Here is a 27,970-nt window from a genome sequence, read left to right on the forward strand (position 1 = left end):
TGATTTAAGAAGCGAGCTTGGACTGGTGTGGGGGGGGCGGGAAAGCTGCTGTTGGATTCGAAGGCGTTGTAGCCATGGGAGTGGAAGTCGAGACCATTTCTCCGGGAGACGGTACGGTTCTTTTTTTTTTTTTTTTAACCTCCCTTTGCGACTTTCGGGGGTTGGAAAAGAGACTGCGGAGGTAGGAATGGTGGTGGTGGTGGTGGGTGGAATTGTAGCCCGAGGGAGCCGCAGAGGAGGCGCGCTAGCGCTCCAGCCGCCGCCGCCGCCGCCGCCGCCACTTCTCTGCAACTGCTGCAGGGACCAAGGTGGTATCTGTAGGGGAAGTGTGTGTATGTCGTATGTGTGTGTGAGAGAGAATGTTTAAAAAAAAGAAAAATGAAGACATCGGAGGAGAACTGGAATCCAGTATTTGGGACAGGAAGCCGAATTGGAGATTTTTTTTTTATCCCGCGAGAAGGATGTGCTTGCTACAAGGCAAAGGCGATGGGATGGACCAACATCAGTCCTGGTGAGTCAGTGTAAGGGAAGAGCGAATAGACTTCCCCGATGGACACTAAACTAAACAAAATGTTCAATTAAGGATAGCTGTCTGAATGGTGTAGCACCTCCCCGTGTATTCATGAATTTTTATATACTCTGTCCAGTTGGTGAGATTCAAATAATTTAACAACCGGTTCTCTGCCCTAATGATTTCTTCCAACAACCAGTTCACCAAACTGTTCAGAAAGTTAACAACCGGTTCTCCCGAAGTGGTGCGAACTGGCTGAATCCCACCACTGACTCTGTCCCTCACCTGTGTTTCCTTTGCCATAATCTGGGCTGCCAGATCAGTTGCTGGTTTCCTAAAATGTCTCCGGTAGTGTTTGATGGAAGTTTCAGATAAAAAAAAAAACGGTGAGGAGTTGGATGACTTTCCTCCAGATATTAGGAACTGTAACCCAAAGAGAATTGGAAAACCTAGAAGCAAAAATCTGTGAGGAAAAAACTGCCAGGAGAAAAGGAGTAGCAACAATGCTGTCAAGCAAGGAAAACTTGAGACTTCCTGATTTAGAAAAACGGAGGCTGGTGTCTTTCCAGAATGGCATAAAGAAGGAAAAATATCCAGAGGGCTCTATGGGGGTCAGTCATTTGCAGTTTTTGGCAAGAGCAGCCACCCCTAGCGATTAGGGTTTATTTAAATGGCATTTACTGACAGCTGCATAAATCCAAGCATGGTGAAGTAATTTAGGAACAAGAGCAAATTATAGTGACTATCACCATTTAGCAGACAGAGGAGATCTGTTTCTTGGTGCCAACCTGGAGAAGACTTTTATTCTTAGAGCAGCCAAGATTACAACTGCAGCACTTAGCAGCACAGTTTTGGGAGAATCAGGAGAAGTGATCAATAATTAGCAGGAGATTATTATTATTAATGGATATTAAAGAGTGAGGATTCAAACCCAAGTTAGTTTGCAAAGTTCTTGCTATTAGGGGCCATTTCTGATAGCATCTTTTCCAATCAATCCATTTAATTAAAAAGTATAAACTTGTGGTGACCTGAAGCTCACTTCATCAGATGCATAACAGAATAAGAGAGTTGAAAGGGACCTGGAGGTTTTGTAGTCCAACCCTCTGTTCAGACTGGAAACCCAATACCATTTCTGACAAATGGTTGCCAATCTCTTCTTAAAAACCTCCAGCGTTGGAGCATTCACAACTTCTGGAGGCAAGTTGTTCCACAGATTAATTGTTCTAACTTTCAGGAAATTTCTCCTTAGTTCTAGGTTGGTTCTCTCCTTGATTGGTTTCTATCCATTGCTTCTTGTCTTGCCTTCAGGTGCTTTGGAGAATAGGTTGACCCCCCTCTTTTTGGGGCTTAACCCCTGAGATATTGGAACACTGCTATCATGTCACCCCTAGTCCTTCTTTTCATTAAACTAGACATACCCAATGCCAGCAACCTAGCATAGAGGCTACACTGATGCAGATCTTAAATTGGGGTTGGGTTAAGCAGGTGCTGCTTACATGTGAACAAATTACAAGTACTTTATCAATTAACAATTGTAATTGGTTAAAAACCAGTAGTGTTTGTTAATATCCTCCATCCTTCTTAATTTGGAAAATGTTCACTTCTGATTTTTTGCCATCATAAACTAGCACAGATTTCCTCCTATGGCATCTGGGGTCCAGTGTTGAGGAGAATATGTTTCCCAGATGGCAGACTTGACATTGATGTCGATAGCACATAGGCAAAATGTGGTCTTGTGGTATCTTTGCAGAATTTACATGTGAAATTTTTGTTTAGCATATCTCATGACACAAAAATGACTCCTGTGAGCGCCTAAAATAGCCATAGTATGCTTGTCCTTAGCTATAAAGTTTTTGCAAAGCTTTCAGTCTTTAATATTTAGATGAAATGATGGCTAGATTTGGAGGAATAATGCGTTCACAAAACTCTTCGATTTCTATTAGTCATGATGAATATTTAGTACTTCCTGATTCAGAAGAGGAATATTTCTGATGGTTAGTTGCTAGGAAAATTAAAAAAGGGAGCTATTGTTTTCCAATTAAGATTATTAGCTTTTCAGAGGCATTAAGTTTGCTACTGTGAGAAATAGGCTATTAATGTGAACTGAGATTTTTTGTTATCCTGATCAGATAAAATCAAGAACCTTTCTTTAATAATTGCTGAAGTGTGTAGCAGGGATCTTAGAATAAGACTACCCCCATATGTGGCTGGTTGATCTGTCAAAAACATTGGTCTATGTCTATGATGATCTATATTGCAAACCTTTCATCAAACTGCTAATCTGGAAACATCAGTTGTGAGTGAATGTCATTTAGTAAAAAGACTGTTGATTTCTGTATACAAGCTAGTTTATTATTCTGGTTCATTGCACATTCAGCCAGATGTTCAGACTGGATTTATTATTTTTATCCATCTATTGAATCTTTCCTAAAGACCTGGGATAAGGAGATGTGGATGTGTTAAAAGTATCATTTTATTTATTTGTATCCTGCCTTTATTATTTTTACAAATAATTCAAGGTGGTGAAACATATCCACCGCACCGTCCGCCTCCTAGTTTCCTACAATGACAGCCCTATGAGATAAGCTGGGCTGAGAGAGAGTGAATGGCCCAAAGTCACCCAGCTGGCTCTCCTGGCTAGGGTGGAATTGAGCTCATGGTCTCCTGCTTTCTAGCCTAGTGCCTTAACCACTAGACCAGGGATGTCAAACTGGCGGCCTATGGGTCAGATGCGTCACATGCAGGCGACGCCCACCCCAGCTCCGCAAAGGGGAAAAACTTCACGGTACGTCACATGACAACACCGCGAGTTTGACACCCATGCACTAGACCAAACTGGTTTATATCTGAAATCATGCTTCAAAAAAACCCTTGAACTTTTAATAAAAGGTACAAGTAATAATGATTTATTCCTTCTATTCCTTTTCAGTAGTCACTTTTTGTTTTTTGGGTAATGTTAATTATTAGCATTTTGTTTCTGAAGATCAGGCTGAATTTCCATGTAGTCTGAACTTCCTTGAAAACTTAGTTCCCCAGAAACCCAGTCTACCTGACTATAAAAACTGGTTAAGACTTACATTTTTTTTTCTTTTTCAAAGTACAGCAAGACGAGACTACTGGATATTGCCATGGCATGTTCTCTGTTGGACTTAAGAAAACCTTGTAGTGGTTAATACAATGTAGGTGCCTCCTGGGATGCATTTTGCTAGAGACCATAAAAGATATGACAACAGGTTGATATGGAAGGTTTTACCCAGGGGGATAGAATTTTGAAAACCTGAATGAAGGGAGTAATATAGAGACATTACACTGATTATATGTGTAATTTTGCAGTGTGTGACTTTCCATTACATGTACAGACTGTTTGGCTTTTACTATTAGTGTTAAAAACTAAACTGAATTATTAAACTGCTTTATATTTTTCTTATGTAGTTTTATGTATTGGTTTATTCTGTTTTATCTTTTTAAAAGAGTATATTTTTACCAAAGAGATATCTAATAACTTCCTTTAAAGCATGTTTTATATTTTTAACAGGAAGGACTTTTCCAAAGAAAGGCCAAACATGTGTAGTCCATTACACGGGTAAGATCCATTATGAATAAAGTGATTTGTTTATTATTATTGCTGCTTTTTAAAATTTCTTATAGTCTTCCTCTCCCACCCCCCCCACCCCACATTTATACTTATGAATCAGTGGCATCCTAATCCATTCAATACCTATTTTTGGATTAACATAAATTCTATTAATTTGTGTGAACTTGATCATTGATATTGATTTCAGCTGTATGGTCACCTACCCATTCCACTTTGTAAAGAGTGACCTTGATGGAGATAGAGGTTGAGGCTGTAAATTGGAAAACAGCAATTTAGTATATTTTGAAGAGCAGAAATAGTTCTATTGCTAGTGTGCTACTTTTCCCATCCTTGAGTTTAATGCCCTTCCCCAGTCATTGATGGCAGGATAATAGTGTTCCAGGCAATGCTTTGAGATATGAAGAGGTAGAATGTCTCTTGATTCCAGAATGAATTATGGAAGCTTTAAAAAACTATCAAGCAAGGAGCATTAGAATCCAAGGATTTCTTTACCTTTACAGATGTGACAACTGATTTAAGAAGTTATAGTACAAAAGAATTCCTTCCAATATAGTCAGTATTATTCCAGTAAAGACTCCATCAAAATCTCAGAGCAGATTGTACTAATAGTACCAAATATTTACTCCTAATATTTGAGACAGGTGTTTCCAAAATGATGAAATGTTCTAACTCTAAATTCTAGAAGAAAATTTGAGTGACTTGAGGGAAGAGTGACTTGGTTCATAATATGGCTGCTCAGATCCTGTTTATCCTCTTCTGATAAGAATTGCCATATGTAGTATTTATTTATGTAGCAAAGCTAAGTGTACAACTGGAAATGAATATGTGGGAGTAGACTGTTATAATATCAGTTCTTGCAAACAGTGATCATATCAGAAGTAAATTGGATCTGGTACCTTGCTGCTGTAATTTTGGTGTAAATACAGTGACTTTAAAACCATGGTAGAATTGGATCTAAAAGTGATGGCTATTAAATTTGAATTAGAAATATCAAGAAGTCTACACTTGATCATGAATCTCAGTGGCTGAATTTTGTCCAGTTACTCTCCCTTGAAGGTCTGCTTTGGAGATAAAATTAGGGAAGACAGTTGTGTATGTGATAGAAATAAAATCAATGTGGGGAAACGTAGAATATCAACACAATAAGTAAAAATTGGTACAGAATTAGAGTGAGCAATCCTTCTCCAAGTCTGACAGTAATCTAATTGTCAAATATTTGTGCACTCTGGAAGTAAAGATACTTTTCATATATTCTCCCCCCTCCTTCTGTACCAGAAATGTAGTTTGGTTTTTCTCTGATTCTTTCTACACTTTTTACTCATGTTTGAATTTTTCCATTGTGCACTGAAGCTCATGAATCCATTTGATTCAAGACAGAGCAAGCTTGGGGGCTGTAGTAAGTATGCTTTTTGATACCAGAAGGAAACCAGGTGCCTGATAAAGGAATATAATCTAATAAAATATATGTGTCGTCCTAGCTAGATGGAAGACATCTATTACAGTGTAATGCCAATTGCACTGGAAGTAACATTACTGAAAATTGCATCACCACACATATTGTAATTGTGCCCTAGGAAAGATAAGCCAGCCAAAACTGGATTAGCTACAAACCACCACCTCCCCTGCAATTTTATTGTTTTTGCAAAGCTTCATCTTTTAAAACTGTTGCAACCTGAGATGGGATGTTCATTTATATACAAAGGTTCATAATTCATTTTTCTCTACATCATTACCATGTCTCAAAAGATGGAGATTTTTCTTTTCTCAGAAAATTGTAATGGCATCTGATTATGTATAAAATGCATTGCCAAGAGTTGTGGGGGTATTTAGTGATTCATAATAGCAGAAAATACAATTTGTATGTTTTATGTAAAACACGTCTTCTGAGACTGCAGAAATAGTTGTTTTGAAAAAGTCCCAGATGATGTCAATAAAATTCCCATTTTGCTTTTTTAGTGTTCTGTTTTTTAGAATGAAAGAAACTTAAGAGGACTACAGTATTGTGAACTGAATTACTAATAATTTATATTGGTAATCATACTATGTAAATAATTAAGGTGGTAGTTCTTGTTTTCATTTTTCATTTTCCTTCATAACAGGAATGATAAATTATTAGTGTTTGTTGCTTTAATTTAAAATGAAATGGACCAAAACTTTAGTAGCATCTGCGCTTTATTGGATACTTACACTACAGAAGCAAAGTAAGCAGAAGTATATACAGGTAGCCTAGAATTACAATCATAAGTCATTGCAGTTGTAAGTCAAGGCACCATGTGACTGAATTAGAAGTTACAACTTCTAACTAATGACATCATTAAACAAATGTAGCAATCATTACATGAATCCATTTTTCCCAATGGGCATTTTATGCTGGAAACCAGAAGTAAATGCTCTAAACCAGGGATGAAATCCAGCAGGTTCTGACAGGTTCTGGAGAACTGGTAGCGGAAACTTTGAGTAGTTCAGAGAACCGGCAAATACCACCTCCAGCTGGCTCCAGAGTGGGACGGGAATGCAGATTTTGCAGTATCCTTCCCCTGGAATGGGGTGAGAATGGAGATTTTGCAGTATCCTTCCCTGCCACGCCCACCAAGCCACACCACGCCCACAGAACCGGTAGCCAAAAAAATTGGATTTCACCACTGCTCTAAACCAGCATAAAACATTGCAAATCATGGTTATGTGCTGGGGGATGCTGCAAATAGCTGTAAAAGTGAACAAGTTTTGATAGTAAGTCAAGGAATACAAGTAACTGACTATAATATAAATAGTGGTTTGATTTCCATATCTCTGTTTTTAACAGTGCTATAAACATAGCCATTGTCATTTATTCACTTGTGATTTATGGCTCGCATTTTATAAGAACTTAGCAAGTTGTTGTATATTTAAGTTTACTATGGGTTGGCAGTTTGTGAAATTAATGTAAACCACAGGGGTCAAACTCGTAGCATCACATTGCTGTCATGTGACATTTTTTTCCCTTCGCAGAGCTGGGGTGGGCCTGGCCTGCGCGTGACGCATCCAGCTCATGGGCCGCCAATTTGACACCCCTGATGTAAGCTTTCCTCCAAAAGACAAGTTTTGTCCAAGGAAACTATGGACAAAATATATGGATCAGAGGTGGGTTTCAGCAGGTTCTGACCAGTTCTGGAGAACCAGTAGCGGAAATTTTGAGTAGTTTGGAGAACTGGTAGTAACCAGTTTGGAACCATCTATTCTCTGCCTCCCAAGTCCCAGCTGATCGGGGGGAAACGGATTTTGCAGTATCTTTCGCCTGGATTGGGAAGGGAATGGAGATTTTATAGTATCCTCCTGGAGTGGGGTGGGAATGGAGATTTTACAGTATCCTTCCCCTGCCACACCCACCAGGCTACGCCCACCAAACCATGCCACTCCCACCAAACTACACCCACAGAACTGGTAGTAAAAAAATTTGAAACCCACTACTGATATAGATGATGTAGTGTAGTGGCCACAATTTTGCCAAATTTTAATCCCATAGGAGTTGTGGATCCCAGATTTTTGATGCATTCTGTAATTTAGCCCATTTGAGGTATCTTGGTTCAGAAATTGTTTCTATGTGATGCACCGCTTCACCCAATTAAACGGACAACCAGTTTTATACAGATTATGGACTATAATAAGAGTACATAATACACAGGTACTATTTCTAACAGCATCGTTATTCTTATAACTTTAGGCCTGCTTAGAACCCATGTAATAGACCTGCAGGAATGAGATTATGCTGTGACCTCCATACCCACCATTATGTTCCTGCTGCTCAATTACAACATCTTCCAAAAATTAGAAAACAAAGCAGGTTAAATTCATATTCTCTATGTTTTGGCTTCCCATACCATTTAAAGCATAATCCAAATTCTACACTCTGCAGTAGAGAAGACACAAGAAAAGTTTATTTCCTGTGGCAGATATTAGTCCTTCAGCCTATGAAGTGTAAAAATGTGGGATAAGAATACAACAACAACAAAAAAGGCAAGGCCAGTGAGTGTGATCCACTCTTCTAATTAGAGCTGAATTCCAAAACACCTCAGTTGCTCTGACTTGCCATCATGAAAATCTGCAGTGTTCAAGATGTAAGAACTGCTTCTGCTTCTGTATGAAACTAGCTGAAAATTCTCTGAACAAGAACTCTTTATGCACATCAAATAATAGAATATATCAATTTAAATGAACAACGGTGGAACCTGAGGCTCTGTGACTTTATACATGCATCTGAACCAATCACCAAAAAAGGAATGTCTTTGGCCCAGATAAGGTTGCTTCCAAATGGAGGATTTTTAATACTGCACGTTGGGACATTGTAGAGCTAGTTCATTATAGTGCAGATACATAGCTGCACTTAACCAACCTGAAACGATCTCACAAGCTAAGATGGATTGGTATTAGTTAGTACTTGGGGGAACATTTGAGAAGAGTACATTGGCAGACCACTTCTGTATTGTTGCCAAGAGAACTGTATGAATGAATCAAGCTTGGCTCTAAGGAAACTTTATTTACATTTCCTTAATTTGGTTTTCCAAGGAAAGGTCAAAATAGAAAACGGGGGATTGAAAATGGAAGACATCATTAACTGAAAAATTCCCACCCCATGGGTGGAAAGCACCAAATTGAGCGAAGGCTTATAAATATTGTGGCTTTTTCTTATTAACTGTGGTTATTTAACCATCTCCAAGTTCTATTTTTTGCCTGGATCCTATGTCAGACACTGTAAATGAAAGAGACTTGAGCGATGCATCCAGTGGTGGGATTCAAGTAATTTAACAATCGGTTCTCTGCCCTAATGATTTCTTCCAACAACCAGTTTGGCAAACTGCTCAGAAAGTTAACAACCGGTTCTCCCGAAGTGGTGCGAACTGGCTGAATCCCACCACTGAATGCATCCCAATGGTGTTATGAAGACTGGGATGTGGATTAAACAGCTACTTTGCTTTTCATGCCAGTGTTCTTATACCTTTAATATCACTACAAGAAACAGCAGTTCAATCCTGCTGATTCTTAATCAAAGGACTGAATATCTAGGTGCTTTCCCAAATACTTTGAACATCAACTATAAATTCCACTCCATTCCCAACAAGGAAAATAGGATCACTGTTTGTGGGAGATGTAGTCTCAAATATCAAATAATACCACCCTGTTTGGTATCTTTACATCCAGATGTTTGGATGATTTTCATCCTGCTAACGTTCAAGAAGAGATTTCTCTATTATCCCAAGCTTTGGGGCAGGGGAAAGTTTGAATGCTGCAAAAATGGGGTATAGATACTCTTCAACTTACAACAATTAACTTAGTGACAGTACAAAGTTAGAACAGCATTGAACAAGGGACTTATGACTGTTGCAGCATCCTTTTGGTCATGTGATTTACATTCAGATGCTTGACAATGGTTTATGTTTATGATGGTTGCAGTGTCCCGGGGTCAGGTGATCATCTTTTGCAACGTTCTGACAAGCAAAGTCAATGGGGGGGGCAGATTCACTTAGCAACCTTGTCACTAACTCAAAAACTGCAGTGATTCACCTGACAAACATGGCAAAAAAGGTCGTAAAATGGGACAAAAGTAACCAGAGATCTCTGGGCATTTGACCAGTTAAAAGTTATGACCACAAATTACCGTACGTACGTATAATAAATATAGATATATTATAAAGTTGGAAACAAGTTAAAACAGCTTTAGAATAATATCTTGGATTTCAGTATGTTTACTGCAGAAAGGGAAGCGTGTTAAGCTAAGAGATGGTGGCTTGGCTGAAGCTATTAATAAGTTCATCATGACAAACATAAACATCTTCACTTCATTCCTAAGGAGGACCATATTCCATGCCAGGCATGTCCAGCCCACAGGCCACATGCAGCCCTGAGCAGCTAATAATGCAGCCCCACAAAATTGCAAACTTTTAACATTATTATGCGATTTATATGTGTTAACTGCAGGTAGTCCTCGACTTACAACATTTCATTTGGTGACTGTTCAACGTAACAACAGTACTGAAAAACGCATTGTAAGCCGCCCTGAGTCTCCGGAGAAGGGCGGCATATAAATCAAATTAAAAAAAAAAAAAAAAGTGACTCATGACCATTTTTCACATTTACGCCCATTGTAGCATCGCCATAGTCATGTGATTTACGTTTGGATGCTTGACAACTGACTCACATTTATGACGGTTGCAATGTCCCAGGGTCATGTGATCCCCTTTTGTGACCTTCTGACAAGCAAAGTCAATGGGGGAACCAGATTCACTTAACAATCATGTTATTGATTTAACAACTGCAGCGGTTCACCTAACAAACATGGCAAGAAAAGTCATAAAATGGGGCAGCACTCGTTTAACAAATTTCTCACTTAGCAACATAAATTTTGGGCTCAGTTGTGATTGTAAGTTGAAGACTACCTGTATTTTGGTAGTATGTTGTTTTGAGGCTGGTCCTGATTTCTTTTTGTCTTTTTAACTTAAAAGAAAATTTTTAATTATAAGCTGGCCACAATAATTGGCAGTCAAGTGACTATGTACAACCCATCTCTGCGTTGACGAAAGCTTACATCTTTTGAAGGTGGTCTCGCCATGCAGCTGTTTATAGGGTAAACACCACTTCTGAAAGAGAGACTAGCACTGTAGCTGTATTGCTGGCACCTGTCCCTTCACATGTTTATTTCCTCTCCATGAGATCAGACAATGTGTGAAAATACAGTCTAGTGTGAAAAGTATCTATGAGTGATTGGAAATAAGTCATAGAGGTGATAATATGTGAATAATTGCTGCTGCGATTAAGGACCTCTTGATGCATCAGTTTGGTCTCTCAGTTGGATATGAACAGCTGCTAGTACTGTGTCAAGTAGAAAAAGAAAAACAAGTAAGAATCAATTCTATCTTTTTTCTGTCTCAAGTTCATTTTTACGAACAGAGTTTTTTTTTTTTTAAGGAACAGATTTTTCTGATTTGTGAATATGGGATATGGACATGGCTAATAATGGAAACCTTTTAGCTTCTAGCCCAATTTTCTGTGAAATTCATATTCATAAAAATATGGCAATAAAAATGTAAAGAAAATTCTCAGCTTAGGCTTCATTTTTTCATTTTCTTTTAGTTGTCCAGCTCTGTCAGTGGCTCTTACAGAGGCTGAACAATTGAGGGAGGGGCAGAGGTGGTATTCAGCAGGTTCTGGCCAGTTCTGGAGAACTGGTAGCAGAAATTTTTAGTTCGGAGAACCGGTAAATACCACCTCTGACTAGCCCTGCCCCCATCTATTCTCTGCCTCCTGAGTCCCAGCTGATTGGGAGGAAATGGGGATTTTACAGTAATCTTCCCCTGGAGTGGGGTGGGAATGGAGATTTTACAGTATCCTTCCCCTGCCATGCCCACCAAGCCACACCCACCGAACCGGTAGTAAAAGATTTTGAATCCCACCACTGGGGAGGGGGGGGGAGTTGCCTCTGCTAGAAAAAATGTTTGCCTGTCCCATCACAGAAGCACCAAAGATGACATTGATAATCTTTGAATACGATTCTAGTTTGGAGCCAATCAGTTTTGCCTTTATGCAGCATGCCCAGATCTTTTCCCCATCACAACTGAAAATTGGCAGATATCACAATTAATGCTATTAAAATGTTTCTGTATAAGATACTAGCAAGCCACAGGCTCCCTTTAGTGCTGCTTCTTGTTGAAATACAACATTTGTGCGCATTTTGCACCTTGATGCTTTAAGCTCAGTCTTATAAAAATGTATGTACAACATGAGAAAGTTGCTATAAATTTATTTGTCATGAGGGGAGGAATTGGGCAGAATGGCATGTGAGAAAGAGATCTTGGGCTGAGAAGAGCAGTCTGCATCTGGGACTGAGTCACAGTTTTCTCTGTGTCAGGGCATCCTGTGCAGACATTCTCCACAGGTCAAGGTAAGCCAACACAGGTCACTAGTTCCTCTGATTGTATTCTTGGGTTTATATTAAGCACTTGACTGACTTCCCACCTTCAGCCTCACTCTACTTCTGTAAATATTTTCAATGCTGGTATCTATTGTTGACAGAGAACACCAGCTGAGAGTTCTCTTAAACCTTTCCTTAATGTGTGGCTCTCTGCCAATGGAAACTAGACTCTCTTGCTTAGACTGGGGAATGCAAGGGTGAGCAAAATTAAGATAAGCAGTAACGTCCTGAGTACAGTTTTCCACCAAATGCTTCCTGCGTGGAGAACAAGTGTTGTACTCCTATATTTTAAACACAGAGAGGTTTATATAGCTGCTTCCACCAGTACCCAGCAGGATCCAGTTGGCAAAAAATAATGATTGCCTGCAGCTCAGGGAGGGTGTGATAGCACAGTGGGGCTTTTAGTGGTGATGGGGAAGTCTGCTCATCCACCCAGAAAGAGGAAAAGGATAAAGAGAGATCTTGTGAAAGGGAGAGCAGAGAGTATATGCAGGGACCTTCTACTTATTTTTACATTGTGGCCTGGCTGACAGACATTTTCAAAAGCACCCACAACAGTTTCTCCCCATTCCAAATATTCCCCCTGTAAAAAAAATATTGGGGATGCTACTGTACAGAATGCAAATTTTCTAGTGGGCTTGAAGGTTTTAATTTAGTTGTGTTTTCTTCTTATTAAGGGAAGAATACCCTATACAGGTAGTCCTCACAAACACAATTGAGGCCAACATTTCTGTTATTAAATGAGACATTTGTTAAGTGAGTTTTGCCCCCATTTTTACACCTTTCTTGCCACAGCTGTGGAGCGAATCACTGCAGTCAATAAGTTAGTCACATGGTTGTTAAGTGAACCCGGCTTCCCCATTGACTTTGCTTATCAGAAGGTTGCAAAAGGTGATCACATGGGAAAACAACAACAGTCATAAATGTGAACTAGTTGCCAAGCATCTGAATTTTGATTGTGTGTTCATGGGGATGCTGCAAAGGTTGTAAGTGTGAAGCACGGTCATAAGTCACTTTTTTCATTACCGTTGTCATTTTGAATGGTCAGTAAACAAACTGTTGTAAGCCGAGGACTACCTGTAGTAAAGACATCAACCTCATGTAAGCTCAAAAATAAGCCATACTGACCTCAGTGAAACTTTATTTATGCAAGTTTGTGAAGTGTACATAAGTAATGTAAAATTCCATTTAGGAAAATGATAGAATGAAACATCTGTATCTCTCTGCTTTGGGGCTATATATATATATATATATATATATATATATATATATATATATATATATTCTGAGAATATATAATTGCCAAGAAGGCAGGGAAAGTTGGGTATGGACTTCAGTTCAGCTTTTAACTGTTGGCTGTTTGTATGTTAAGAGGTTACTATCTCACAAGTTTGTTTTCTGAAACTCTGCTTTCTGTCTAAGAATGTGACTAATAACTCTTTTCTTGCAGATGATACTAAAAATAAAGGGTATTTTCTTTTATTTCCTTGCAAAAACAGGTGGTTGAAGGGGCGTATGCATGAATTTGAAAAAAAAAAAGGGGGGGACAAAAGCAAAAGTGATAGTGCTGATTATACAGGAGAAAATAAAGGAGCGAGCTGGAAAAAGGGCAGTTAGAAAAAATGAGGGGGATTGGTTTGGGAAAGAGGAGGAAGAGAGAAGATTTGGCTTGGATAATCCTGACAACTTTATTTCCCTGAGCTGTTCCAGACTTTTTAAGTGGTGTGAGAACTTATCAGACTCTGTCTGTATTTTTGTGTTAAAGTTCATTAGAGAATATTCTATATTTATAAGTCTACTGAGAGATGGGGTGATAAGTTTTCAACACTTACTCAATAAATACAGCTCTTATGCTTGCAATTTGCAATACTTACTTGTTTTCTGATACATTAAGTGACTAATTAAGTGCCATCAAGTTGTTGTTGACTCTTAGTGACCATATAAATAGATTTTCTCCTTAACCTGGTTTTCCAACATTATACCCATTGCCACTGTAACTGAATCCATCCACCTTGCTGCTGGTCATCATCTTCTGTTTCCTTCCACCTTTCCCAGCATTAGAGTCTACTCCAGAAAGATAGGTCTTCACAAATGAAGGCAAATATACTGTCCCAGGATAATGTTGCAAGTTCCAATCTGGGTCAGTCACTGGGACCAGAAGTTTACTCTTCCGAGCTTTCGGACTCATGTCGGAGTCCATCCTCAGGGAATTTCTCTCTACAGGAAAATAGAATACGGAACTTCTCTACTACTTAACTTAGTGGGGCAAATTCAAGAAAACAACCAAATCCTTCTGAATAGTAAGAGCAATTTTAGATACGTCTTCATGTACAAAGTAGGATAAATTAAGTATTGTTATTTGTGCCTCAGTGAGAACTCTGGATTGATTTGTTTAATGATTCATTTATTTGTTTTCTTGCTTGTCCATGGCATTTTCAGGAGTTTTCTCCAATACCAATAGAAGTATGCAAGTATCCAAGACCAATAGAAATATTCAAGACAAAATGTTCCATCTTTGGAAAAGACCTAATAAGACATTCAGAATTTGGAACATTTCTGCATCAAAACATTTGCATATCTCTACAGGTAACAGATATGCAAACGTTTAACTGGCAACTCCCTTGTTTAAGTTAGAGAAGGTTCCCTGTGGTAAAGTCATGTATGTAAATTGGGTTTTTCTTTTTTGTCTCCACATTTCTTCTCTTAAATGGGCTTTGAAAATCAAATAGCTTCAGAGAAAGTTCCTGTTTGCCAAACTTAAGTTCAGACACTCTGCTAATGTCATTTGATGCCTAGCCAAGGAACTTGTGAAAAGCATGTTGGAATGAGTCACTAGTGAAAAAGGGATACAAAAGTTTGTTAAAAAAAACATTTACAATATTAGGCAGCAACAATCTATATAATTCCATTGTATTTGGCATCAGTCATACTTTATTTTTGTCATTAAAATGTAACAATTCAGGGAAACTGGAATGGGTTTTTAAAAAAGGCAAACTAGATGATAGAAGAAAAAAGAATCTGAAGTAGGATAGGAAAATCTTTTAAAATATCTGATGGGAAGCCATGTAGAACAGGGGTCCCCAACCCCCAGTCTGTGGACTGGCACTTGTCTACAGCATGCCAGCAAATGGTCTGCGCAAACAAGTGAAGCCCTATTTGTGGGATGCAGACAGCATGTGAAACCATGTCCATGGAAAAACCTTCCTCTATGGCAGGGGTCATGCGATGGCTGATGAATTCTGGGAGTTGAAGTCCACAAGTTGTAAAGTTGCCAAGGTTGGAGACCTCTGCATCTATGGAACCGGTCCCTGGTGACCCGAAGGTTGAGGCCCTCTGATGTAGAATGCCAAGATCAAGTCTTTTTTGTTTCTGAAGTAGGACAAGGCATAAAATACTTAAGTTAGTGAGGCAAATTCAAGAAAAAAAAATCCAAAACCTTCTGAATAGTAAGAGCAATTTGTGATTGGAACATGTGTTCAAGCAGATGCTGGTCAGTCATCTGTTAAGAATGCTTGAATTTGGAATCCAGCACTACTAAGTGGGGGATGGGAGTTTTTGACAATCTAAATGGCCTCTTCCAATTTAGTAATGGGTAACTAATCAAAGGTTAATATGGGCTTTTACCCAATGCTTGAACCTGGCTTTCAATCTTCTCCTGCCATTGATAGTTCCATTTGAGGGCAATTTTCTATATGTGGTCTCAATATTTCCTTTAGCATGTTTTGATGCATCCATAGGTGATCAATCCCTACATGAGTTCACTACTTGCAGCATACTTGGCTATTTATTTATTATAAAGAACCAGTCCAAACAGGGGCAATCCACCACTTCTCTGAGGGCTGCGTGCAGCTTTCCCAAGCTCTGTTTTTGCTGGCAGAGGCACCGCGGCCCGGTCCTTCGCTGTTTCCAGGACAACCCCGCAGGCCAGATGTAAGCAGCCCATGGGCTGAATCTGGCCTTCGGGCCTTAAGTTTAACATATATGATATGAAACATAACATGTTGGGAAAGCCGGTTGTAGAGTATGGAATAGATTAACATATCTGAAGCTTCATTGGAGATAGAAAAATTAGACAGAAAAGTCTAACATGTGGTCAGTAAATACACATTTTAGTATTATAGAGAAATGGAAAAAATAACTAGTATATTTCCTGCCTATGAAAAATTAAAGGCTAATGCACAAAGTTTATTATATGCAACGGGTCATTTGGTTTTTTGCAATATCATACAGAACATTAGCTTGGGTAGTAAATCTCAAAATAATCCCTGTGGCTCACTTGGCCCCATACCTGGAATCCATTCGATCAATAAAGAACTGAATAGCAGCTGCTCATTACCACAGGAATAAAAATAAAGGTTGCATTTTCACAAAGCCTGCATGGCATTTCTGAAGAGTACCTGTAGAATTCAATAATAAACCAAACATAACAATTATATGTCATTTGCATATAATGCAATAACTTCTTTACTGTGCCATTCAGTAACCAGAGATCTCTAGGCACTTGACCAAGTAAAAGTTATGACCACAAATTACCGTACATACATATAATAAATATAGACATATTATAAAGTTGGAAACAAGTTAAAACAGCTTTAGAATAATATCTTGGATTTCAGTATGTTTACTGCAGAAAGGGAAGAGTGTTAAGCTAAGAGATGGTGGCTCGGCTAAAGCTATCTAATAAGTTCAGCATGACAAACATAAACATCTTCACTTCATTCCTAAGGAGGACCATATTCCATGCCAGACATGTCCAGCCCATAGGCCACATGCAGCCCTGAAAAGCTAATCATGCAGCCCCACAAGATTGCAAACTTTTAACATTATTATGTGATTTATATGCGTTAACTGCAGGTAGTCCTCAACTTACAACATTTCAAATAGTGACCGTTCAACATTACAACGGTACTGAAAAAAGTGACTTATGACCATTTTTCACACTTACGACCATTATAGCATCACCATGGTCACTTGATTTACATTTGGATGCTTGACAACTGACTCACATTTATGACGGTTGCAATGTCCCAGGGTGTTCCCTTTTGTGACTTTCTGACAAGCAAAGTCACTGGGGGAACCAGATTCACTTAACAATCGTGTTACTGATTTAACAAACATGGCAAGAAAAGTCATAAAATGGAACAACACTCGTTTAACAAATTTTATGTAGCCCAAGACAATTCCTTTTCATTCAATGTAGCTCAGGCAAGCCAAAAGGTTCCGCACCCATGCTCTATGCCATAGACAGTGATCTATACAAGTTGGAGCAAAAATGAATGGATTAGTAAGGAATCTGCTGTCAGGTTTTATTTTGAAGCGAAAGATTTAGAAGGACTATTTAGCAATCCCCTTTCTGGTTGCAGTTTTTTAGTTTTGGTCTGATCCAAAGCTTTGGTAAGCAAAGAAGGAGATAAAGACTAATAGCAATGTTGATGAAAGTGACCAAGTTTACCTAGACTAAAAATGAGAATGTTACAGGTTATGTATCTTTCCTGGTTTTTCTTGTGACGAATGCTTTGGTGGTTGGAATACTGCATAAAATAAGTGCTCTCAATTTTTCCTTATTACTTTTCCACCCGACATCACCCTTTAATTTTTTTTCTCTTTCTTTGCTTCTCTTTTATGCATATCCATTTATACACAATCATAATAAAGTAAGCTGGGGGTGGTAAAAATTTATCCTATACAGAACCATACATACCAGGCTACAAATGAAGCATAAGTAACTTCTGAATACAAAATGCACCGAATATTCCTTGGTTTGAAAAAGCTAAACGGATCTGAAAGCAACCCATTAAATCTCAATATGAAAATGACAGAGTCTCAGTAATATTCATTGCAGATACAGTACTCAGTCCAAGCCTGCCAGATTGCTGACTCGCAGCTCTGAAATGAATGGTATCCAGGCAGTCAATGCCTCTGCCACCGTCTGAGATCCTACGTGCTGCATTGGTTTAAGGAGGACATAGGAAACGGCAATTAACTTGCAAGCCTTGCAAAAAAAAAATTGCACTCAGTGACTGTCTGTGTTGGAGATGATGAGCAATTCTGATGCCAAAGCCGTATTGGGTTTTCAAAATCGTGACAGGCTCGTAGCAAGAGCTATTAATAGCAGTGGCAGAGTTAGACATTCCCCAAATAACAAGCTGCAAAATATTTTACAGCATTTATGGGGCCTGATCAAGATTTAGAAGGAAATGAAAATCTTGTTGGAAAATAAGTTCCCTGGATCCATAAAACATGTATTCGAAATTTCGAATAAAGGCAAAACTGTCCATATCGCATGCCTTTACGACGTTTTAGATTATAGTTCAAAACAGCTGCAGCTATATTAGGGTTTGGCAGATGTTCATACTATCTGCTGGCCGTTTAATTTTTCAACTAAGCCATAAGTCCTGAGGGTGCCTGAGGCATCAGCACATCTTTGGTACAGCAATACCTCATAATGTAGTTGAATGATCTAAATTGTGTTCTCATGATTAGAAAACCCTAATTAACTCAGATGGGCTGCAAGGCATGAAAGGAACAATACGGTAAGGCTTCCTTGATCATGGATGAGGTGCTGCTCACCCACAGGGTGTCAATTTTTGGTATAACAAAGAATAAGGAGAGAGTTATTTTTGTGCCTTGCTTTCTACATTCTATCAGTTTAGATTATTTTCTCCTAGGCTAACTCACTTTCTGCACTAACCAACACAGTTGGAAAGAAAATTTGTTTAAATCATATTTTGCGGGGAGCTAAGGAGCGAATGCATTCAGCTGTTCCTGCTCTCACAACTCTCTTAAAAAATGTAGACCAACCTGCCTCTTATCGTATTTGCCAACCAAGCTGGAGTATTTTCTTCTCTCTAACATGATTATTTTCTGTTTAACTGAAAATGGCCTTGGAGAGTTGAGTTTCTTCTAGTTCTGGGTTTAGTTTGGAAAAAAAAAATTATGAATAGGAGAATGAAAACATCGTAGTTAGCCTATAATATTTTGGTGTCTTCCTAATGAGTTGGACTAACTACCACAATGAAGTATTTTTGCTATGAATGGGATTATATTGCAATCAACATTCAGACTACAAAAACTATGTATGTATGTATGTATTTATTTATTTATTTATTTATTTATTTATTTATTTATTTATTTATTTTTCACATTTCTGAACCACTCACGTCCCTCAGAGACGGACTCTGGGCAATGTACACCAAAATGATAAAATATAAAACGGTATCTATAAAAGTTAAACATTTTAAGAGAAGGCAAGAGATTATTCTTTTTAGAGAACCAGCAAATGAAGGAACATACGTACAATGCCTGTTCATGGCACTTTAAAGTGTGCTTAAATATACTCTTGATTCTTTGATATGCTACATGTAAACGCTTAAGGTATCAAACATAAAAATACAAGCCAGAGGCTTCAGGGGATGAAGTCTCCTTTTCTCTGCAGTCCTTCATCTACCCCTCAATCCTTTGTGAGAGTTAGAAGATCCATTAGAATTTATCCTAGCAGAGGGCTGTGGTTATGCTGAAGGACTCAGAAAAAAATAAGTACCCATATCCCTTACTTGAGAAAAACCATTTTAACCTTCTTGAAAGGCCCTATACCAGTGGCGGGTTGCTCCCGGTTCTTTCTGGTTCTTGCGAACCAGTAGTAAAAGTGGAGGGAGGCTCCACCCACCCACCCGGATGTCATAATGGATGATCTGCGCATGCACAGAAGCACTGCGAACCGGTAGTAAAGGTAAGTAGAACCCACCCCTGCCCTATACAGATCTAAGCCACCATATGTAGTTTTACAATCATGTTGCGAGGAGGTCATTGTGATCTGAACTGCAATGAAGAATTGTAGGAATGTATCATTTGATTAAATAGACTAGGATGTATTCTAGAATCTGGAGGTAATAGAAATTTGAAGAGGAAGAACAGAAAATGCACAGTTGTTTACTCTCTTACTCTTAGGATTCAGACATCTTCCCACATTCCAACACTTTTCAAGGCACGTCTGTTTTTGGTAGCAAAGTCACATTTCACTAAGTTTCCAAAAAGACAAGGTTTTATCAGGAGGAAGATAAACCTTCTTTTAGCAGCTTCCAGTGTGTTTAGAAACAGCAGTGTTATGCAAAGTAGCATTGTGTCCAATTCTCTGAACCGTTTTTATATTTCTGTGATAAATAATCTAACTTTCTTCCTTATCTGCCTGCAATTTCCGCTCTTTGATGTTTTTTTAAAGTTTTCTTATTTGTAATAATCCTTTAAAGGCCCTGTGATAGCATTAGGCAAGAAAACAAAACAAAGAAAAGTAAGTAACATATATTGGAAAATATATACAACTCCTGCCCAGTCTTCCAAATTTTGCATAAGTTTTCTGCCATCACATTACTCATTCATCTATTATTAATTATAACACCATAGTGGTGTCGGTTTATATGTGGCATGAAAAATCATCCAACATTCAGTTTGCGAGTGTGAAAAAATAATTGGCCCCAAAGTCAGTCAACTCAATTAAAGGGATACTTGGCCAGTGGCTTTGACTATTTCATTAGACAATGAGGGCGGGTTTAAATGCATATACATTTTATAAACTTTGACTTTGACTTATCAGAGTGACAGTCTCACTATATGGGTTCTAGAGATACATCAGGCCCAGCTCAAAAGAAACGGATGCCTTTCAAAGAGATCCTTCATGAAAAAGCCATATATAGATACATATCTCCAAAAGATCCAAGAATCTGCAGGCCTCTTGTTTTGGCTAAAGCCAATGTTTATGACTTCACCACCAGAAAGACATGGGTAAAACGGGATTTATGGGAGAGTAATAGAATGGAAATAATATCTCACTAAGGAGAACGTTGAGGCTCATTGAAGCTTTGCCAAAAAGCATTTAGATAATCTTCCAGACTTCTGGAGGAATGTTTACGTACAAATGAATTTGAAGGTGAACTTTTGACGCTACAGAAGTTTTGTTATGTCTGGCAGAACTAAACCTTGCATTTCACAATAATCTCAAAACAACTGGAGCGTAGTTTGGGAAACTTTGCTGTGTTAGGACATGAGCGATTTGCCATCATGAAAGAATCATAAAGTGTACTTGTATTAGAGAATATTATAGAAGGACAGGAATTATAATGTGAAGTGTTCAAATCTAAATGGGTACCATCAGGTTCTTTGGACCAGAATGGCGATATTTGTTGTAACTGCTGGTAGCTCTTTAAAGGAGCTGTGTCTTTTCCTTGACTGACACAGTAGCGATGCAGGCTCAGGAAAATACATATTTGAAGATATAGTAAAGAAGTTGCAACAGAATAGAATAGAAAATAGAATAGAATAACAGAGTTGGAAGGGACCTTGGAGGTCTTCTAGTCCACCCCCCTGCTTAGGCAGGAAACCCTATACCACTTCAGACAAATGTGTGCAGCAGCTGCCAAAAAAGCCAACACAGTTCTGGGCTGCATAAACAGAGGGATAGAATCAAGATCACGTGGAGTGTTAATACCACTTTATAATGTCTTGGTAAGGACACTCTTGGAATACTGCATTCAGTTTTGGTCACCACAATGTAAAAAAGATGTTGAGACAATTAACCAGTGGAAAAACCTGCCTCCAAAAGTTGTGAATGCTCCAGCACTGGAAATTTCCAAGAAGATGTTGGATAACCATTAGGCACATAAACTTGGTTCACAGGATGCCCTTGGATCCATAACTAATTATTGCACTATTATTCATAATACACTCTAACCCAAAACCAAACAAATCAAATTTAGAGGGTTTTTTTTTTAGTTTACTTTATTGTCATTGCACCTCGTACAATGAAATTAAATGCCATCTTCAGTGTACATTATAACTATAAAAATAAAACAGAGACACACATCCTTCACATTCTATACAATTGAATTGAAAACCCGAAATTGCATTAATATTGCACTATATAATAGAATTCAATATAGTTACTGCCTTGGGATAGAAGCTGTTTTTCAGCCTATTTGTCCTTGTTTTTATTATCCTGTACTGTCTGCCAGATGGTAATAGTTGAAAAAAAGAGTGCCCGGGATGAGATGGATTTTTAAGAATGTTTTGGGAGCTATAAAGCTCTTCCAAAGAGGGGAGAGGGCAACCAATGATCCTCTGGGCAATAACGTTAACCCTCTGGAATGCTGTCCTATTTGCCACTGTGCAATTGGCAAACCATACACAGGTGCAGTAAGTTAAAATACTCTCTGTGGTGCCATGGTAGAATGTCACCAGCAGTTTTTCATTCAGTTGTTGTTTCCTGAGAAGTCTCAGGTAGTATAATCTCTGCTGGGCCCTTTTGACCAGTGCTGCAATGTGAGTGTCCCAGGTCAGGTCCTCTTTTATGATAACACACAGAAACTTAAAACTGGCCACTTGCTCCACTCGGTCTCCATTGATAAGCAAGGGCTGGATATCTGATCTATTCCTTCTATAGTCCACTATAAACTCCTTGGTCTTATTGGTGTTAAGGACCAAATTATTGTCTCCACACCACAAAAGCAACATCATCTCAATGGGCAGACTCATCCCCCTGGAGATGAGTCCCACCACTGTTGTAACATCTGCAAATTTAGTAATAGTATTACTAGCGTGAGTGGGAATGCAGTCATGCACATAAAGAGTATAGAATAAGGGACTCAACACGTAACCCTGTGGTGTATCAGTGTTAAAAATAAGGGCTGAAGAGAGATGATTACCTAATCTGACCCTCTGAGAGCGGCCAGACAGGAAATCCATAATCCAAAGGCAGATTGAATAAGAAAATCCAAGATTCATAAGTTTCAATACTGGTCTATGTGGAAGTATTGTGTTAAATGCAGAGCTAAAATCTACAAAAAGCATCCTCACATAGCCCCCCCACTGTTCCAAATGAGTCAGAACAATGTGAAGAGTGATGGCTATAGCATCCTCTGTAGATCTACTTCTTCTGTATGCAAACTGGTGTTTATCAAATGTATGCGAAAGATCAGAAATGATGTGCCGGCAGGCCAATTTCTCAAAGCACTTCATGATAATAGGAGTGAGTGCCACTGGTCTGTAATCGTTGAGGTTATTGATAGGGAACTTCTTTGGCAGCAGAACAATGGTGGAAGCCTTAAAACAAGATGGAATAGTGGACTGGGATAAAGACCGATTGAAGATCCTGGTAAAGACTCCATCCAACTGATCAGCACAGTCTTATTATGATTTTTGTACAATGATTGTGTCCAGTCAGCATCCCTGAGCCTAATCTACTTCACAAGTTGTTGTGTATGTATGTATACACACACACACACACAAATATATACATATATATACATACACACACACACACACACACACACATATACATACATACATACATACATACATGTTCCCATTTGGAAGAGTTTCCTTGGGTGTAGACTTTTTTTTTTAAAGCTTGTGTTTATGTCATCTTTTCCCTTGAACAGTTAAAGATCAACTTGTTCATCTGTAACTGGATACCTTGCTAAAGCTGCTTTGCTTGCCAATCGGTCTGGATGACGCTGGGATCTTATCAGGCAGCGGTACTGGCAGAGGGTGGTTACATAAAAGTGAGAAATTTGCTGCTCCTTCCCAGTCTGGCACTTGAAGTATAATGACAATCTAGAATACTGCAAGGAAATACCTTGCAAAAGAATAGAACTGGAGGGTAAATTAAATCAAACAAGAAACAGAAAGCACATGACATGTGGTCTAGCATTAACTGACCTGGGACTGTATATACATTGATGCAGTGCCTCAAAGTATGGGTACCCTTCCACTTTTCCCCAAAGAATCCTAATTTGCCCTGAGATAACTTTCAACTGACACAAATAAATGGCATCCACCATTCCATTCTTTCTTCCATAATCCATGGAGCAGATACTTTGATTCTGATATAGAGGTGACATATTCTTGTAAATAAGGGGAAAGATGGAGGGATACCAATACTTTTGGCTACATCTGTAAGCAGGCCTGGCTGCTTCTACTTTAGATGCCACCAGCCTTTCCTACCTACAGTCTTCAAGATTCCTTGGGCCAGTTTTCTTGGGCAAGTTGAAGTAGTACGGACTCTTAACTCTCAGAATGCTGACTGGGGAATTCTGGAAGATGAAGTCCATACAATTTTAAGTTTCCAAGGATGAGAAACACTGCCTTCGGATCTCAATTCCTTATTAATCTTAGCCTGGCCCTCTGTTTGAGGCTTCAGCGTATCCTGTACCCAGTCTCCCTTGTAATAAACTTGTCCATTTTATTTAGACCAGGGATCTGCAACATTAAACACTCAAAGAGCCATTTGGACCCGTTTCCCACAGGGGAAAAAAAAAAACACTGGGAGCCACAATAGTGCTGACTATTTCTTGAGCGGCCACAAAACTAGCATATGTAGTGGAATTAAACATTCTATTTTCTTCTGAAACTTTTCTTGGATTTATCTATGATTGGCCTACTGGGATTGAAAAGCTCAATAAATTGTGTGCGGGTGGGTGTCACACATTGGTGGTTGTGATGCATATTTTGTGTGACGGAGCAGCAGCAGAGGAGTAAAAGAGCCATATGCGGCTCCAGAGGCGCAGGTTGCTGACCCCTGGTTTAGACTGAGGTTTGCCTCTTCCTATTGTTAACTCGGGCCTGACAAGAATAGGAAATGTTTATGTTGCTTTGACAGGAATGCTGCAGAATGGAAAGAAGTTTGATTCTTCCCGAGATCGAAACAAGCCTTTCAGGTTCAAGGTTGGTAGACAAGAGGTCATTAAAGGATTTGAAGAAGGAGCTGCACAGGTAAGAGAATTTATGTTTTCCGAATAGAAAAAACCAGAGTAATCATGCTAACAGTGTCATAAATGAAAGAGGAAAAAAAAGTATGAATTTAGAATCTCTGCAATGTGTGTGTTGGTATGTTAAAATTAGTACAGATAGGCAAACAGCTCTAAGGTATATTTACTTTTAAGTAAATTACTCAACAGGACGCTTCAGATAAGCATTAGATAACCCTAACATTAATAAATTTTTTTTGCTTTTTTCCTTGGGTTTTCTGCTCAGGTTCTCCTCTTATATAATTTCCTCCTTTTTTTTTTTTATTTGATTTATATGCCGCCCTTCTCCGGAGACTCAGGGCAGCTTACAATGCGTTAAGCAATAGCCTTCATACTTTTGTATATTTATACAAAGTCAGCTTATTGCCAAACTGGGTCCTCATTTTACCTACTTTAGAAAGGATGGAAGGTTGAGTCAACCTTGAGCCTGGTTAGATTCGAACTTACAGTAATTGCAGACAGCTGGTGTTAATCACAATGCTTTTTGTCTGTTGAGCCACCAGGTCCTTTTGTTCCTATGATTGTTTGATTTCACCCCTGATTCTACTTTTGGGATCACAATTTCATATGAAACACTTCTGAAGAGAATAAAACGTAAGCTTAGAAACTGAATCATCCAGCACCATTTATGCATCCCTAAAGTTTTCCAAATGAACTTACAAGTGCCTTATGAATTTAGGGCATTCTGTACTAATTGAGAGAATTTAACTAAATTGACAGCAGCCGAGTATTTACTCTGCCTAATACAGGGGTGTCAAACTCGCGGTCCATGGGCTGGATGTGTCACATGCTGGCCCCAGCCCAGCCCGGTTTAGCGAAGGGGGAAAAAGTCCCAATACATCACATGACGACACTGTGACGACACGAGTTTGACACCCCTGGCCTAATATGGGCTGCCCTGCTTCCCACTTTCTTTATGTAGGTAACTTAGAATACCTTCTTCTACAAGGAAGTAAGGGGCCTATTTAATCTTGTTAGGATTTATATAAGAGCAAGCTGCTTAGTCACTTCTGTAGGTGTTTGCTTCTAACAGCTACCTGTTGTCTCCACCTAGTGGTTTGTTGTATGCAAAATTAAATTTAAATGAATATGCCTCACAAAGATAAAATCTTCTTTCTGTCAAGTGGTCAATTTTTTTGGCAATAATACAGGTAGTCCTCGAGTTATGACCACAACTGAGCCCAAAATTTCTGTTGCTAAACAAGGCAGTTTTTAATTAAGTTTTGCTCCATTTTACCACCTTTTTTGGCCACCGTTGTTAAGCGAATCACTTTAGTGGTTAAGCGAATCTGGCTTCCCCCATTGACTTTGCTTCTCAGAAGCCGGCTGGGAAGATTGCAAATGGTGATCACATGACTCGGGACAGTGCAACTGTCACAAAAACATGCCAATTGATCAGGTGACCATGGGGATGCTGCAATGGTTGTAAGTGTGAAAACTGGCTACTTCAGTGTCGTTGTAACTTCGAATTGTCACTAAACAAATGGCAGAAAGTCAAGGACTATCTGTATGGCAGTGCTTTCCCATTGTCTGCTTAGTGAGGCTTTTTTTTCCCAAATTCCTAGCCAAACAGGAGCATCCACTGAAACTTACTACTTTTATCAAAATGATGAAGGGAACATTGCAACTTAGGCTGCTGTCGTAAACCTATTCATTTTGACTGCTTCCTTTGTTGCTTAATCCTAAACTTCAGGTTTATTTTTCTTTGTATCCCAGCATTATTTTTACAAAATACTCAAGGGACAAACAAATATCCAACATACCTTCCTCCTTTTATTTTCCCAACAACAGCAGCCCTGTGAGGTGAATTGGGCTCAGAGAGAGGAAGTGGCCCAAAATCACCCAGCCAGCTTTCATGCCTAAAGTGGGACTAGAACTCACTTATCTCCCAATTTCTAGCTGGGTGCCTTAACCACTAGAGCAGACTGACTCAGATGGACTACCAAGTGTTTATTGAAGTATATTATTGCATCAATTACCCTCTTCCAGCAGAACATTCATCTGAGAATTTGAAAATACTTTTATTGGGCTCGAGTATCCTTTCTTATCATTCTGTCAATTGCTATATTATTCCTGTATTATTTGAACCTGAACATTGGGCTGATGGATGAATAGGCATGAGATTCTGGTCTAGGGACAGTGGAGATAAGGCTTTAAGAATCCTACATATTGTTTTGGCTTACAAGTTTGAAGTATTTTTTGGTTCAAAATGGTAGGAAATAAATTTGGTGATATGAATTGCATTTTGATCTCATGATTTGAGGTATAGAACTTTGTTATTGTCAGTTTTAAAACTTGTTACATCCTGGGACATTGGGCTCTCAACCTTTTTTAAAAACTCTTCTTTTTCATACCATCTAATGCCAGATGAGCCTCGGACAAAGGGCAAAGCTAACCTGTACACCTGATATGGCATATGGAACAACAGGCCATCCTGGAGTTATCCCACCAAATGCTACTTTGATTTTTGATGTGGAACTGCTCAGGATAGAATGAAATTTGGACTAGTAATTAGAAAAAAATCTGTTAATCAGTGTTCTTTCCCCATTCTCTTTAATGGAAGAAATCTCACTGAAATTTCTATCTTCACTCAAGTTGTCATGCCAATAATGCTTATGAAGTTGTTTTCCCTACTTCCTTTCCCTTTTTTTTTTTTAAAAAAAACTGATTATTGGTATTTGTTCAGTTAGTTGCTTCTTTGCTATGGAATGGAAGTTGTACATTTTATTTTGCACGTGAAGCTTCAAAATTGTGATTAGAATTATATATATAATTGAAAGTTATACTGTATACAGATTTTACTTATTGAACAATCACTGCCTTATAATCCACTAAAGGAACATCGGTGCTCAGAAAACAAGTGTACGCCATGTACACAAGTGGGCATTAGCCAAACCAAGTTACCTGCGCTGCCACTTTTTTCTCAAGCTGTTCCACTTGCAGCTGTTTTAATTAACACATCATGTGAAAACTTTCCAGAAAAATAAAATATTGATATTTTATCTCTGTTGCCTTTCTCGTTTTAAACTATCGTTGAGCCAATACAAGGATCTATTCTGTTGTTTCTGTTGTTGAATGGATCAATCTTAACCAACCAAAATCATGCAGTCCATAAATATAAAAGC

The 27,970-nt window shown here is 38.7% G+C and overlaps 1 protein-coding gene across 2 annotated transcripts; it reads left to right on the forward strand.

Moving 5' to 3' along the window:
* FKBP1B (FKBP prolyl isomerase 1B) lies at positions 1 to 27,820 on the forward strand. 2 transcript variants are annotated; one of them, XM_070955817.1, is made up of 4 exons: positions 1 to 111; positions 4,047 to 4,094; positions 24,698 to 24,810; positions 27,213 to 27,820. In XM_070955817.1, exons 1-4 carry the CDS (start codon positions 75 to 77, stop codon positions 27,339 to 27,341), a joined length of 327 nt encoding a protein of 108 aa, XP_070811918.1. In that variant the 5' UTR covers positions 1 to 74; the 3' UTR covers positions 27,342 to 27,820. The 2 variants fall into 2 exon arrangements, with proteins under 2 accessions (XP_070811918.1, XP_070811926.1); XM_070955825.1 differs by lacking the exons at positions 1 to 111; positions 4,047 to 4,094 and adding an exon at positions 18,486 to 18,581.
* Positions 27,821 to 27,970: the final 150 nt, after the last annotated feature.

Source organism: Pituophis catenifer, unplaced genomic scaffold (genome assembly GCF_029215685.1).
Source record: "Pituophis catenifer annectens isolate HBS135680 unplaced genomic scaffold, rPitCat1.0.hap2 SCAF_1, whole genome shotgun sequence".
NCBI lineage: Eukaryota > Metazoa > Chordata > Lepidosauria > Squamata > Colubridae > Pituophis > Pituophis catenifer.

Coding starts and splice junctions, on each gene's coding strand:
- FKBP1B (XM_070955817.1), top strand. CDS start 75: ATGGGAGTGGAAGTCGAGACCATTTCTCCGGGAGACG. Junction 112..4,046: donor GACCATTTCTCCGGGAGACG/GTACGGTTCTTT, acceptor TATTTTTAACAG/GAAGGACTTTTCCAAAGAAA. Junction 4,095..24,697: donor ATGTGTAGTCCATTACACGG/GTAAGATCCATT, acceptor TTGCTTTGACAG/GAATGCTGCAGAATGGAAAG.